Source organism: Oncorhynchus mykiss, chromosome 3 (genome assembly GCF_013265735.2).
Source record: "Oncorhynchus mykiss isolate Arlee chromosome 3, USDA_OmykA_1.1, whole genome shotgun sequence".
Taxonomy (NCBI): Eukaryota; Metazoa; Chordata; class Actinopteri; order Salmoniformes; family Salmonidae; genus Oncorhynchus; species Oncorhynchus mykiss.
This window is the reverse complement of record NC_048567.1, coordinates 49,226,054-49,242,192: the sequence shown is the minus strand read 5'-3', so window position 1 is coordinate 49,242,192 and position 16,139 is coordinate 49,226,054. Positions and strand designations below refer to the sequence as shown.

Below are 16,139 nucleotides of genomic sequence, written 5' to 3'. Positions count from 1 at the left end.
CAGAGTGGCAGATAGGCTCGTGGTCAAGGCAGGCAGAATGGTCAGGCAGGCGGGTACAGACTCCAGAAACAGGCAAGGGTCAAAACCGGGAGGACTAGAAAAAGGAGAATAGCAAAAGGAGTACGGGAAAAACACGCTGGTTGACTTGACTAAACATACAAGACTGGTAGAGAGAGACAGGAAACACAGGGATAAATATACTGTGGAAAATAAGCGACGCCTAGAAGGGGTGGAGACAATCACAGGAACAGGTGTAACAGATCAGGACATGACAATACACCCCCCAGGTCTGGTTGCAGAATGCCTTCCAGAATTGAGATGAGAACTGAGGACCCCGATTGGAGACCATATCTACCGGGAGTCCATAGATCCGGAAGACATGCTACACCATAAGCTGGGCCGTCTCCTTGGCTGAAGGTAGTTTGGGGAGAGGGATGAAATGGGCGGTTTTGGAGAACCAATCGACTACCATCAGGTTTGACAGTGTTGCCATCATATGGAGGGAGACCAGTGACAAAGTCCAGAGATATATGAGACCAGGGACGAAGAGGGACCGGTAGTGACTGAAGGAAGCCAGAAGGAGCTTGCCATGGAGTCTTATTCTGAGCACACACTGTGCATGCTGCGACAAATGCAGAGACATCAGGAACCATTGTGGGCCACCAGAAACGTTGTCGGAGGAAGGCTAGTGTACGACGGGACCCTGGATGACAGGTCAGCCTGGAGGAATGAGCCCATTACAGGACCCGGGACCGGACAGGATTAGGGACACACAGCCGGTTAGCCGGGTCCCCTTCAGGTCCAGGCTGGGAGAGTTGTGCCTCGCGGATCAGGTTCTCAATACCCCAATCCGCAGTGGCAGCAAGGCATGAGGTAGGGAGAATGGTTTCAGAGGTCGAGGGTGTGGCAGAGGAACTGTATAGGCGGGAGAGGGCATCAGGCTTCACATTCTTTGACCCTGGGCGGTAGGAGATGGTGAAGTTAAATCTGGTGAACAGGAGCCTGCGTGGAGTTGAGGCGCTTGGCTGTATCGAGATGTTCCAAGTTTTTATGGTCGGCAGGACCAGGAATGGCTGTTCTGCTCCTTCCAGCCAGTGCCTCCACTCTTCCAACGCCATCTTCACCACCAGCAGTTCTCGGTTGCCAACATCGTAGTTCGTTTCAGCAGGGTTGAGACGATGGGATAGGAAGGCACAGGGATGAAGCTTCTGGTCCTGGGCAGATTGCTGGGACAGGATGGCCCCCACTCCAACATCCCCCACTCCAACATCCGAAGCATCCACTTCCACCACAAATTCCGCTGAACCGATGCATCAGGTCCACAAAGGCATTGTTGAAAGACGTTGAAAGGTACAGTGCCTTGCGAAAGTGTTCGGCCCCCTTGAACTTTGCGACCTTTTGCCACATTTCAGGCTTCAAACATAAAGATATAAAACTCTATTTTTTTGTGAAGAATCAATAACAAGTGGGACACAATCATGAAGTGGAACGACATTTATTGGATATTTCAAACTTTTTTAACAAATCAAAAACTGAAAAATTGGGCGTGCAAAATTATTCAGCCCCTTTACTTTCAGTGCAGCAAACTCTCTCCGGAAGTTCAGTGAGGATCTCTGAATGATCCAATGTTGACCTAAATGACTAATGATGATAAATACAATCCACCTGTGTGTAATCAAGTCTCCGTATAAATGCACCTGCACTGTGATAGTCTCAGAGGTCCGTCAAAAGCGCAGAGAGCATCATGAAGAACAAGGAACACACCAGGCAGGTCCGAGATACTGTTGTGAAGAAGTTTAAAGCCGGATTTGGATACAAAAAGATTTCCCAAGCTTTAAACATCCCAAGGAGCACTGTGCAAGCCATAATATTGAAATGGAAGGAGTATCAGACCAAATCTACCAAGACCTGGCCGTCCCTCTAAACTTTCAGCTCATACAAGGAGAAGACAGATCAGAGATGCAGCCAAGAGGCCCATGATCACTCTGGATGAACTGCAGAGATCTACAGCTGAGGTGGGAGACTCTGTCCATAGGACAACAATCAGTCATATATTGCACAAATCTGGCCTTTATGGAAGAGTGGCAAGAAGAAAGCCATTTCTTAAAGACATCTATAAAAAGTGTCGTTTAAAGTTTGCCACAAGTCACCTGGGAGACACACCAAACATGTGGAAGAAGGTGCTCTGGTCAGATGAAACCAAAATTGAACTTTTTGGCAACAATGCAAAACGTTATGTTTGGCGTAAAAGCAACACAGCTGATCACACCATCCCCACTGTCAAACATGGTGGTGGCAGCATCATGGTTTGGGCCTGCTTTTCTTCAGCAGGGACAGGGAAGATGGTTAAAATTGATGGGAAGATGGATGGAGCCAAATACAGGACCATTCTGGAAGAAAACCTGATGGAGTCTGCAAAAGACCTGAGACTGGGACGGAGATTTGTCTTCCAACAAGACAATGATCCAAAACATAAAGCAAAATCTACAATGGAATGGTTCAAAAATAAACATATCCAGGTGTTAGAATGGCCAAGTCAAAGTCCAGATCTGAATCCAATTGAGAATCTGTGGAAAGAACTGAAAACTGCTGTTCACAAATGCTCTCCATCCAACCTCACTGAGCTCGAGCTGTTTTGCAAGGAGGAATGGGAAAAAATGTCAGTCTCTCGATGTGCAAAACTGATAGAGACATACCCCAAACGACTTACAGCTGTAATCGCAGCAAAAGGTGGCGCTACAAAGTATTAACTTAAGGGGGCTGAATAATTTTGCACGCCCAATTTTTCAGTTTTTGATTTGTTAAAAAAGTTTGAAATATCCAATAAATGTCGTTCCACTTCATGATTGTGTCCCACTTGTTGTTGATTCTTCACAAAAAAATACAGTTTTATATCTTTATGTTTGAAGCCTGAAATGTGGCAAAAGGTCGCAAAGTTCAAAGGGGCCAAATACTTTCGCAAGGCACTGTATATTGGGCGAGGTGAGTGCCGAGAGGGGGGCCACCAGTGTGCTGTAGTCCCGAATGAAACGGCAGTAGAAGTTTGCAAACCCAAGAAACCATTGCAACTGCACCCTGGACGTTGGTTGAGGCCAATCCACCACTGCTTTCACCTTTCCAGGATCCATCTGAACATTGCACTCAGCAATGACATATCCCAGAAAGGTGATTGCAGAGCGGTGGAACTCACACTTCTCGGCTTTCACGAACAGTTGGTTCTCCAGGAGGAGCTGAAGGACCTGTCTGACATGAAGAACATGTTCTTGTGCAGATCGGGGAAAAAACTGGATGTCGTCAAGGTACACAAACCGGTTTAGCATGTCCTGAAGCCCATCAATGACCAAAGCCTGGAAAACAGCGGGGGAGCTGGTGAGTCCAAATGGCAAGACCTGGTACTCATAATGTCCACTGGCTGTGTTGACGGCAGTCTTCCACTCATCCCCCCTGCGTTTCCGAACCAGGTGGTAGGCATTTCGAAGGTCCAACTTGGAAAATATGGTGGCCCCCTGGAGAGGTTCAAACGCCGAGGAGAGGTCGGGGGTAACGACTCTTGATAGCAATGTCATTAAGTCCACGGTAGTCAATGCACGGACGCAGGGTCTTGTCCTTCTTCTCCACAAAGAGAAACCCTGCGCTAGCAGGAGATGCAGATGGATGGACAGCCTCAGTGGCCAGAGAGTCCTCTATGAACTCCTCCATATCTTTGGTGTCTGGTCCAGACAGAGAATACAATCGACCCAGAGGTGGTGTAGTGCCTGGGAGAAAATCAATGGCACAATCATAAGGACGGTGCGGGGGAAGGGAAGTAGCACGTGCCTTACTGAACACTTCCAGGAGGTCATGGTATTCTGTGGGGATAGCAGAGACATCCACAGTCTTGCTAACATCCTGAGGAAGACGACTTGAGGATGGCTGTGCTGCTTGAAGGTAGTGGGAATGGCAAAATGGGCTCCAACCCAGGATGGAGCTTGTGGTCCAATCAATCATCGGATTGTGCTTTTGAAGCCAGGAAAATCCCAATACAACCGGAACATGGGGAGATGCAATGAGGAGGAACTGTATTGTCTCACTGTGGCTACCAGAAACCCATAATTGAATGGGCACAGTACTATGAGTGACTTCCCCTATAGAGTGGCCGTACAGTGCCCTAGCGTCCATTGGCACAGAGAGAGGCTGAGTGGGAATACCAAGCTCCGAAGCTATCGTGGCATCCATAAAACTTTCATCAGCCCCAGAGTCAATGAGCACTCAGAGACTTAGATTGGTCTCCCCACAGCACAAGAACAAAAAGAGGGGTGTGCGGGTGATGGGAATTAGGGAATTCCCTGTCTGACTCACCACTAGAGACAAGAGTTTCCTAATAGGGCAGGTATAAAATGTCCTGCCCCTCCACAGTACAGACAACAGTTATTATTCATCCTTCGTGAGCGTTCCCCAACTGATAACCTAGCTCTTCCCAATTGCATAGGCTCAGGAGTATCCAACTCACCCGTCGTAGATTCCCGAGGGGGCTCAGGTGGCTTTGAATCTTCTTGGAAGAGCTGCCTTCGGAAACTTGCGAATTTCCTTGGAGGTGAACGTGCCATAGCGGGTGCACAAGTGTGCCCGAGACTAGACCTCCTTTCACTCTTACGTTCCCTTAGACATCCATCAATTTTAATGGTAAGGGCGATAAGGGAGTTGAGATCCTTCGGCAATTCCCGAGCAGCTAGCTCATCCTTTACCTCCTTAGATAATCGGCGCAAAAAAGTATTGAAAAGAGACTCCAGATTCCAGGCACTCTCGGCGGCCAACGTGCGAAAATCAATCGTGTAGTCTGCCACACTATGGGAGTTTTGACATAAGTCAAGCAGTTTACTGGCCACCATTCTCCCAGAAACCAGAGACTCAAATACCTTTCTCACTTCTGCCATGAATTCCTCCAGATGCCCACAAATGGCAGATTGTTGCTCCCAAACTGCCGTAGACCAGGAGAGCGCCCTTCCCGATATTAGCGTAATAATATACGCTATATTCAATCTGTCTTTAGGAAACGAAGATGGCTGTAGCTCAAAAATAAGCGAGCACTGAGAAAGAAAACCCTGGCAGGTACCAGGATTCCCTGAATATCGCTCCGGAGGAGGTAAGCGGGGTTCTCTGGGACCCGGGATAGGCTGTACAAACTCACCACAGATAGGGTAAAAATTACTGGGTGATTTAAGTTTTTCCAGAGGCGGCAGGCAGCCTCTGAGCTAACTCCCTGAATTGCTCCATAATAGCCTTTAACCCATGGTTGTGGCGTTCCGTCAAGGACCTGAGCCCTTCCAAAAGGCCCTGCACCAACTCCTCATGTCTCCTAATGGTGGCTCCCTGCAGGGAGACAACGTGGCGGAGCTGGTCCAAGTCTGCTGGGTCTGTCATGGCCAGTTCGTACTATCAAGGCACAAGGCGAGACTCAAATGCAGACACAGGAGGCAGATGGTTGGAGTCTTACAATGTTTAATAATCCAAAGGGGTAGGCAAGAGATTGGTCGTTGACAGGCAAAAAGGTCAAAACCAGATCAGAGTCCAGGAGGTACAGAGTGGCAGACAGGCTCGTGGTCAAGGCAGGCAGAATTGTCTAGCAGGCAGGTACAGACTCCAGAAACAGGCTAGGGTGAAAACCGGGAGGACTAGAAAAAGGAGAATAGCAAAAGGAGTACGGGAAGTACACGCTGGTTGACTTGACTAAACATACAAGACGAACTGGCACAGAGAGACAGGAAACACAGGGATAAATACACTGGGGAAAATAAGTGACACCTGGAGGGGGTGGAGACAATCACAGGAACAGATGAAACAGACCAGGGCGTGACAAAAATACTGTAATACAATGTACCAATATTTCTTAAATAATAAAATAAACATTTAATAAATAATATCAACTATTAATTTGAATGTCAGTATTTGTGGTCAAATTATATCAGAGATTGAGTCTCAGACTTAGTACACTGTCGTACATTCCCTTACTTTGACATACTTCATTCAGCCAAAGTTTCAATCTAAAAGGGCATCTCATTTGTAACTTCTCTGGTAGAAGAGATTTACAAATTGAATCAAAAAGTATGTTTCTTTCTTTGACATTAGAGGAACTAAGCAGATCTTATTGGTACTTGAAATTTGGTCCGACAAGAGTAAACTGTTTTCTATAGCTGCCACTCATCAAGACTGGATTCTGACTTATTAATAGCCAATAATCTTTCAATTCATTATTTAAGCAGGCATGAATAACATTATTAGTGTATATAAGTATAGTATGTCTCACAATGTGAAAGAAAGACACAGCTAACTGTTAAACGTTTGATAATCCCACAAAACCTGAATGCAACTCGACTTAGTTCTGACCCTTACGGTATGTAGTCTTCCTCACCGATGGCCACCTAAAGCTTCTGAAACCAGAGTAAACCCTGTACTGTCTGTGGATGGTCCTGCTATCTAGACAGAGCTCTAATGTTTTCCCCGCTGAGTACAAGGGATCTTCAGTCATACCACCCTACTCTTCCTATTAAGATCAGAATCTCAGCTTGGGCCCTGGGGTGTCAACAAAAGGAGATGCAGTAAATGATATGCAAATCAGGGGGGGGAAAAGCACTACAGATCAACTTGCCAGCCCTGCATTTCCGACACATCTTAAAAGGAAATTTCTATACTTTGGGTGAAATTCAGAGTTTACGACTAGCTCTCTGTTTGCTTTTAGACGGGAAACGTTTTAGAGGTTCTAGTACACAGCATATACCACTCACTCCTTGGTATAATGATAATCACATATTGCAACCATCATTGAAAAATTCACTGCAAAATTGTCAAAGTATAACATTGACTTTTCACGTGATATCTCTATGCTCTCAATGCAGCTTTTCAGCGAGGAGACTTGAACTGTAACTTTATTATACCACAGTGAACAGAGAATTGATTCAGTGACCATTAAATGTTTACAACTTTATGAACACTGCACTGACTGAGGATGATGGGCACCTGTCTTGTTCTCAGAGTCTGGTTCCATGCCAGATTTCCATCTGAGCTCTAATTTGGCCCGAGCTTGCTGTTAATGGAGTCTTGGTCTATTGTGAAATGTTCAGTGACAATGAAACTTTATAGAAAAAAAAAACATGATTCAATATATATATTTCTCTGCCACAAAACAGCAGTGTCATTTTCATGTACCATTTGTCAGGGTTTTGAAAGACAAATACTTTTCTTAAGATGAGTCTCTTGTGTGAACCAGATAGAAAAACAAGCCTGAAGACGATTGAACGACACCATAACTAATCCCTACATTACTGGAGCCTATCTGCCTAAATTGAGAGGTGTGTGGGGGAGGTGGCAATGTACAAGGAACTGCTAATGAAAACATGGTAGCAGAACTATATTCAACAATCTTAACTGTGGCGTTTGTGTTCATCCAAATACACACATACAAGGGGAGCATCATTAGTAATTATTTCAAACAAGTAGACATTTACTCTGGTCTCTTGTACATCACTGGCCCTTGTTATACATGGTGCATATGGAGGAAATGTTATTTCAGTATGTGTCTGGCTAGTGCTCTTTGACTCGTACCGGTTGACAGGGGTTGTAAGACTCAGCTCTGACTGACGAGTGGCCCTCTTGACAGGGTGGGAGGGGGCCCGGTCAAATAGTCTTCCTCAGGGATTGATTCCACCGTTGACAATAATTTGTAGTACTCATCCTCTCCATCCAGTACTTTGATTTGGCTGTGATGTTCAAGACAGGGAGGGTATGAGGGAAAATAGACTGCTCTTCTAAAATGCCTCTGACCAGAAAAAGCAGAACATTTCACTTAAATAAGAGCAATGATATCTAACAAAGATAAGGAGTTAACCTGGTAGACTATAAACCAGGCTTTCATTTACAAATACAAGTCATCAACAATTAAAATTAGCATGCTGACAAAGCCTTAATATGTAGCCCTCTCTACTGACACAAAGGAGCTTGTAAAAAGCTCTGTTATTTTCAGCACTCCATTTACATGATAGGAAAACAAAATCCATTTCTGGATTCTTCTATTCCACAAAGGGCCTGCTCTGTTTAGAGTTGCTGTAAGTAGGAAAGCAGTTATTTACCCAAGTTTTCTCGGCTTCCTCTTGCTCCCCTGGTAATCCAGAGTTCTCTGTGGAAAGGGCCAAGAGCACAGTCAAAAAGATGAGCAGAGAGTCATTCATTTTTAATTCAAAGTGATTTTGTGTTGAATGCGAGCAGATGCTGATAATATCAGAAGCATAATTTTTTGGGATCAAAGGGCTCAAGTGAGCCTGATGAAGCATGCATCTTGCTCAGCTTTGATAAACCACATCAATTATTCACCGTGAAGGCAGACATCCTGACATGAAAGCAACAGATAAAGAACATAAGCACATGTTCAAGACAAGAGGCAGAGATGCGTGGGGGTGGGGCTCGAGGGTCTGGCACAGGTAGATTTAATTGTATTATCATCTGGAACCAAAGTCAGACAAAGGACTTTATCGCCACTTTGAACTCACATTTAGCTGGTTGTAATAGAGACTGTCTTCAGGGCTGTTCAGCAGTTTGGGCTGCTGGCCCCGCCGGCGAGGGGTTCGCTGCTGCAGCTTGAGCACTGGACCTGCAACAGAGACAAATCACTGAGAAACAGCACAGTAACAACACTCCAGCACTGATACACAGTGTGGTAACAGCCCCAATGGATAACCACTACACACTGAGATGCATTCAGATTGCACTGGAACAAAACACAATGAGGTAACAAACCTCACAACAAATGATAAAGGCATAAAAACCATAAAAGCTTTAAAAGACGAGGTGAAAAGCAAATATTCCCACAGTCATGCCAATGGGGTTTATTATCCTCTATGGGACTCGAGGAAAACCAAGCTCTCAGAGCTAACTATGCCAATATGGCATGAGCAGATCAATGACTCAAATTCAGATCCACTTCTTGAAGCAGAAGACTGTAGCCTTGCCAATTTCATGTTGTTTTCTTTTCATGTTCAAAGCCGCATGATTGTTACTATTTATTATTCATAATGGTGATATAACATGGTAGGCTTTTGCAACAGATAATGACCCAGCTTACACAATCACCTGATCAATCAAGCATGAGACAATTTAAATATTTTCTATAACTCTATGACCAAGTTTCAAGATTTCAGAGTTGAAAAAAAAAAAAAAGTGTTTTAAAACTCAGACACCTTTACAACGAAGCATCTATTTTTAATGCCAGACAGCGTTTCATCTTCTACCCTTCGTTTTGGGTGAGACAGGACATTCCTTCATCATCTCCTGTTACTTCAGCTTCCCAACCTTGACTAAAGCTGCATTTACTTTTTGCAGCTTAACACTACTTTGTACTCACTTTGAACAGACCTCATCACATCTCAATCCTATACATCAAAGCTCAAGAGTTTTTTCCTCCACTCCTTCTGCTTTCCTGATGTTATTCAAACCAGCGTAGATTTACTAAATTCACACAACCTTGAAAATGCCCATGGAGATGCTGTCATTTCTATGTCTGCACTTCTAATGTAGATATTTGGTTTATCAGGGAGCAGTCAGAAAGATATCTTGTCCCAAAGAGTCAGGGCACAACTTCTCTCCAATGCTGTTGTTTATAGATATATAAACAGGGTGGAGAGAATCAACCTTCTTCATTAAAAACAAAACGGAAGGTTCCTTGCGTAACCCCGGTTCTCTGATATTATGAGCGAGATATCTCACATGGAGGTTCGCTAGGACCGCCTACTCTCTTGGAAGTACCTATCAAAAGCATCTGTTGGAGACAGACAGGTAGAGTGGAGGATGAGGGGAGACCCTCACTTCCATTAAAGGAGCCACTTTCCCGCCCTCTGGTTCTTCTCAAGCATGTTTCTCTTCCTCACGCTCATGCGAGCAGGGGAATGTGGTGAGATATCTCACTCATAATATCAGAGAACTGGGGTTAAGCAAGTAACCTTAAGTTCTCTTTCAATTATTAGTTTTGATATGTCACGTGGGTATATGGCCAATTCCCGTATCACAAAACATGCTCGCCGATGCCAGGGTAGTCACAACATCAGCATCTCCCAGTGGTGCCGAAAAGGTGCAGAGACAACCCAATGGGGGAAAAACTCATAACAAAGTAAGGGGAAGCCCAATATAAGATGCATACAATCTCAGTTGAATGAGAAATGCCCCAAAAACCAGAGGATGCTCTCTTTACTAGCGAGCCTTTCCAGGCCCCTTCGAAGGCTTTCACCCTCACTTTGTAAATAAATATTATGGTCAGGATATCATTGAAAAGGGAACAGCGTTGCCCAATGAGCGAAGAGCATGACACCCTTGCCCGAGAACTCCTACAATCCAAGTTAATGCGAACTGCACGTACTGGACGACGACTAGGGCGCCCTTCTAGGGAAGGCAATACGTAAAAAGCCATAGGCTCCAAGGTGCAACAATGGGAAAACAAAGTCCTGCAAAGCGCATAGGACCATGGAAAACGGAGTGTAGTGAGGAACAATCTGCCTTGTTACAACTTCTCCATGACAAAAACGCACCAACTGTAAAACAGAGAGCGTATAAAATGGGCTGGCACTCTTTTCCAAGAGTTGCGGGCCTGTCTCTTTCCTTTTTTCGTTCTCTCTCATTGGGTATGCCCCGAAGACTAAAGCATCTGAGTTCACTAGGGCAGGGGTTCCCAAACCTTTTCACTCGGGCCCCCTTCCAGCATTGGGGAACATCACGCGCCACGTCTATTTCTTATATATTTTTTTTGTTTTAATTTTATTATTATACATTTTTTCCACCCCTTTTTTTCTCCCCAATTTCGTGGTATCCAATTGGTAGTAGTTACAGTCTTGTCTCATCGCTGCAACTCCCGTACGGAATCGGGAGAGGCGAAGGTCGAGAGCCATTCTATTACGGGTGTGTACGGGAGGCGAAGTCAGGTGCAGGAGAGCAGAGTAGAGTTAACAGGCGCACTTTTATTCCGGTCAATAAATAAGCACAAAATGACATCAAAGTGCCCAAAACACGGAACATGAACAAAAGTCTAGCACGTGAACATACCACATAACAATAAACAATTACACAAAGACATGGAGGGGAACAGAGGACTAAATACATGCAGTGTGATTAGATACTGATTAGACACTGAAACCAGACAAAACAAATAGACATATGAAAAATGGAGCGGCAATGGCTAGAAAGCCAGTGACGTCGATCGCCGAACACCGCCCGAACAAGGAGAGGAGCCGACTTCAATGGAAGTCGTGACACATGCGTCCTCCGAAACACAACCCAACCAAGCTGCACTGCTTCTTGACACAATGCCAATCCAACTCGGAAGCCAGCCAAGACAAGGATATCCCTGGCGGCCAAACCCTCCCTAACCCGGACGATTCTGCATCTTTGCTGCATTCTTCACATATGATTTGGCACAGTATTTGCAAATGTACACAGCTTTTCCTTCTACATTAGCTACTGTGAAATGTCTCCACACATCAGATAGCGCCCGTGGCATTTTCCTGTAAAGACTAGAACAAAATGAAAAAATAAATAAAAATTCAATTCGTACAGATAAATAGTTAAGCAGTTAGATTAAACAACTTCTTTGTAAGGTAAATGTTTTCAAATGAAACATGTATGGAAACAGGTGAATTAACACTCAGTTAGCAGGCTCAAGCAAATTAAAACCCATATGGTAGCAAAAACTAACTAACTAGAAATTGTTAACAAGTTCAAATTATTTAAACAGACTTTGTTGTAGGCTGCGATTTATTAGTAAACAAAAAATCATGTATGTCACCCCACCCAGTACTGTAATCAAAACTTACCAGAAAGCATGTAGTCCTTGGCTCAGACAGTGTAGTTGTGTGGGCTCAATAGTGCAACATCTTGAGAATCAGCTGTACATGTGATGGAAGAATGCACTGTGCTTGCAGAGGGTTGCAAATCCCTTGAATTGGGGATAGTTTAACCAAAATATGCCACAAGACCTAGAATTGCCTTATGTGTATCCCACAAAAAAGGTTCACTCTTATACGCTAACTTTTTTGATGAATTTAATCTAAATTCCTCAAATTCCAGGGCTTAACTTCCCATGGAAAATTTCTGGAAATTTCCAGGAACCTTTGTAACTCTAGTCTGGATAGATGCGGGAAGCGAGCTCTCTCAGAACAGAGCAGCCAGCGCCATGAAGGAAGATGTCAGGTAATATAGCCAGAGGAAGAAGGAAACACCTGCAGCACAGTATTCCTTATACTTGGCAGTAGGACAGCTACATAACTGGTATGTCTTGGCCCTGCTCCATGGGTGGTCAAGAGTTGTTAACCAGCTACTCACTCCCCTAAGATGGGGAGGCAGAGCAAGCAGTGGCCCGGTTGCATGAACCAATCGCAGTGAAATAAAAAAGGACGAGGAAAGCAGAATTTTTGTGGACTCGGGAGTACCCTTTTCATCCAGAGAGTAAAGTAAGGAATTACTAAACTGACTGTTCTTTAGCTCAATGGAGAGTGTTCTTCATAACAGAGCCAAGTCGTCTTTGCCAAGCAGAGGAAAAAAAAACGCCCCTCAGTATTCGTGGTGGAAAAAGTACCCAATTGTCATACTTGAGTAAAAGGAAATATACCTTAATAGAAAATGTATCAAGTAAAAGTGAGTCACCCAGTAAAATACTACTTGAGTAAAATTCTAAAAGTATTTGGCTTTAAATATACTGTAGGTTTCAAAAGTAAATGTAATTGTGAAAATATACTTAAGTATCAAAAGTAAAAGTATAAATAATTTCAAATTCCTTATATTAACCAAACCAAACTGCACGATTATTATTTGACATTTTTTGTGGGTAGTGAGTCCGCCAGATCAGAGGCAGTAGAGATGTTTTTTTCTTTAACTCGGCAAGTCAGTTAAGAACAAATTCTTATTTTCAATGACAGCCTAGGAACAGTGGGTTAACTGCCTGTTCAGGGGCAGAACGACTGTAACGGTTTTCTTCCATTGAAGGAGAGGAGGACCAAAATGCAGCGTGGTTAGAGTTCAACATGTTTAATAAAGATCATACACGAGAACACTACAAAATACAAAACAACAAATGTGAAAACCGAAACAGTCCTTTCTGGTGCAATGACACGAAGACAGAAGACAACCACCCACAAAGTACCCACAGAATATGGCTGCCTAAATATGGTTCCCAATCAGAGACAACGATAGACAGCTGCCTCTAATTGAGAACCAATCTAGGCAACCATATACTTACAAACTACCTAGAAAGGTAACAGCCCCATAAACATACAAAAACCCCTAGACCAGGAAAACACATAAATCCCCCATGTCACACCCTGACCTAACCAAAATAATAAAGAAAACAAAGAATACCTAAGGCCAGGGCGTGACAACAGCAGATTTGTACCTTGTCAGCTTAGGGATTTGAACGTGCAACCTTTCGGTTACAAGTCCAACCCTCTAACCACTAGGGTACCTGCCGCCCAAATGTTCAATTGATAAGTGTGCAAAATGGACTATTTTCCTTTCCTGCTAAGCATTCAAAATGTAACGAGTACTTTTGGGTGTCAAGGAAAATGTATGGAGTAAAAAGTACTTTATTTCTTTAGGAATGCAGTGAAGTAAACGTAAAAGTTGTCCAAATTTTTTAAAATTTTTAAAATTTTATTTCACCTTTATTTAACCAGGTAAGCTAGTTGAGAACAAGTTCTCATTTGCAACTGCGACCTGGCCAAGATAAAGCATAGCAGTTCGACACATACAACAACACAGAGTTACACATATAATGAACAAAACATACAGTCAATAATAGAGTAGAAAAAACAATACAAAGTATATATACAGTGAGTGCAAATTAGGTCAAACAAGGGAGTTAAGGCAATAAATAGGCCATGGTGGCGAAGTAATTACAATATGGCAATTAAACACTGGAATGGTAGATGTGCAAAAGATGGATGTGCAAGTAGAGATACTGTGGTGCAAAAGGAGCAAAATAAATAAATACAGTATGGGGATGAGGTAGATAGATGGGCTGTATACAGATGGGCTATGAACAGCTGCTCTGACAGCTGGTTCTTAAAGCTAGTGAGGGAGATGGGAATCTCCAGCTTCAGTGATTTTTGCAGTTTGTTCCAGTCAGCGGCAGCAGAGAACTAGAAGAAAAGGCGACCAAAGGAGGAATTGGCTTTGGGGGTGACCAGTGAGATATACCTGCTGGAGCGCGGGTGCTGCTATGGTGACCAGCGAGCTGAGATAGGGCGGGGCTTTACCTAGCAGAGACTTGTAGATAACCTGTAGCCAGTGGGTTTGGCGATGAGTATGAAGCGAGGGCCAGCCAACGAGAGCATATAGGTCGCAGTGGTGAGTAGTGTATGTTGCTTTGGTGGCAAAACGGATGGCACTGTGATAGACTACATCCAGTTTGCTGAGTAGAGTGTTGGAGGCTATTTTATAGATGACATCGTCGAAGTCAAGGATCGGTAGGATAGTCAGTTTTACGAGGGTATGTTTGGCAGCATGAGTGAAGGAAGCTTTGTTGCGAAATAGGAAGCCGATTCTATATTACATTTTTAATTGGAGATGCTTAATGTGAGTCTGGAAGGAGAGTTTACAGTCTAGCCAGACACCTAGGTATTTGTAGTTATCCACGTATTCTAAGTCAGAGCTGTCCAGAGTAGTGATGCTGGATGGGCGGGCAGGTGCTGGCAATGTTCGGTTGAATAGCATGCCTTTATTTTTATTTGCGTTTAAGAGCAGTTGGAGGCCACGGAAGGAGAGTTGTATGGCATTGAAGCTCGTCTGGAGGTTAGTTAACACAGTGTCCAAAGAAGGGCCAGAAGTATACAGAATGGTGTCGTCTGCGTAGAGGTGGATCAGAGAATCACCAGCAGCAAGAGCGACATCATTGATGTATACAGAGAAGAGAGTCGGCCCGAGAATTGAACCCTGTGGCACCCCCATAGAGACTGTCAGAGGTCCGGAAAGAGATATTGTCTCTAGAAATAGCATTTAAACCAGGTGATGTCACTGCAAGTGTGGGAGGTGGAACTAAATTGTTAGCCGAGGCGTGTTGAGCAGTGCTAGAGACTCTACAGTGAAATTAAAACAATAGTTACAAACCAGAACAGCAATCCACCCGGCATGGTGAAGTTAGGGAAAGGCATGATCATACAAGTCCAGTGCGTGGCTTCAGGCAGCTAGCGGCATGGGGCTAGCAGGTTAACAGAAAGGCCTTAGAGGGATGATGCGACGGAGGAAAGTCTGTTGTGGCCCCCTCGTGCAGTTACATCAGCGGACGGATCAGCAGAGCTCTGTGTGGTAAACCAGGCCAATTGGTAAAATATGAATAGTGGAAGAAATATGTCCGAAGGGCATATATAGTAAAGTAAAATACAGATACCACAAAAAACTACTTAAGTAGTACTTTAAATTACTTTTTTACTTAAGTACACCATCCTTAGCTGCCAGGGCTGCGCCCTAGGTTGGCCGACCTAGGAGGAATAGCAGTCAGTGATCACAGGACTCGAGAGCCTTCTGGGCATGTTCCTTAGCCAAACAATTGATGCATAGAGGGTGGGAATCTTTCCCAGCAATTATGGAGCCGCAAGCACAAGACCATGGGGGTTCAAGTGCTAGGATTGTCCCGGGGCGGGATAGCAGTCACCATTGCGAGGGAAAAGGCTTGTTAGGGGGACCAAGCAATGCCTGTTGCAAGAACAATGTGTAGATGGCGTAGGCTAGCAAGTTTGAAGTCCTGCGGCTTATGGCTAGCAAATAGTATCTTATATAAATGGCTTACCAAGCTAGCTAGTTATGAGCCTTGCCTCTAAGCAAGCCAACCTCACTAGCATACCCTACCAGCAACACGATAGCACTGCTAGCTCTGTTCTCTCGTCTAGTTTAACCTACAGTGCCTTCAGAAAGTATTCATACTCCTTGACTTTTTGCAGGTTCTGTTGGGTTACAGCCTGAATTCTAAATTGATAAAACATTTTTTTTCCCCTCTCACCAATCTTCACACAATATCCCAGAGCGACAAAATGAAAACATGTTTTTAGACATTTTTGCAAATTTATTGAAAAATAACTACAGAAATTCTAATTTACATAAGTATTCACACCCCTGAATACTTGTTAGAATCACCTTTG

At 44.0% G+C, this 16,139-nt stretch overlaps 1 protein-coding gene across 1 annotated transcript in view; it reads right to left on the bottom strand.

The window, feature by feature from the left end:
* The window catches only part of myo3b (myosin IIIB), a 113,382-nt gene that overhangs the window by 7,060 nt on the left and 90,183 nt on the right, over positions 1–16,139 (bottom strand). The window contains exons 34-36 of the mRNA XM_021597137.2: positions 8,520–8,620; positions 8,103–8,149; positions 7,579–7,733 (exon numbers count right to left, since the gene is read on the bottom strand). Coding sequence (XP_021452812.2) covers positions 7,601–7,733; positions 8,103–8,149; positions 8,520–8,620 — 281 coding nt within the window. The 3' untranslated portion in view covers positions 7,579–7,600. The remainder of the gene's footprint in view (positions 1–7,578; positions 7,734–8,102; positions 8,150–8,519; positions 8,621–16,139) is intronic.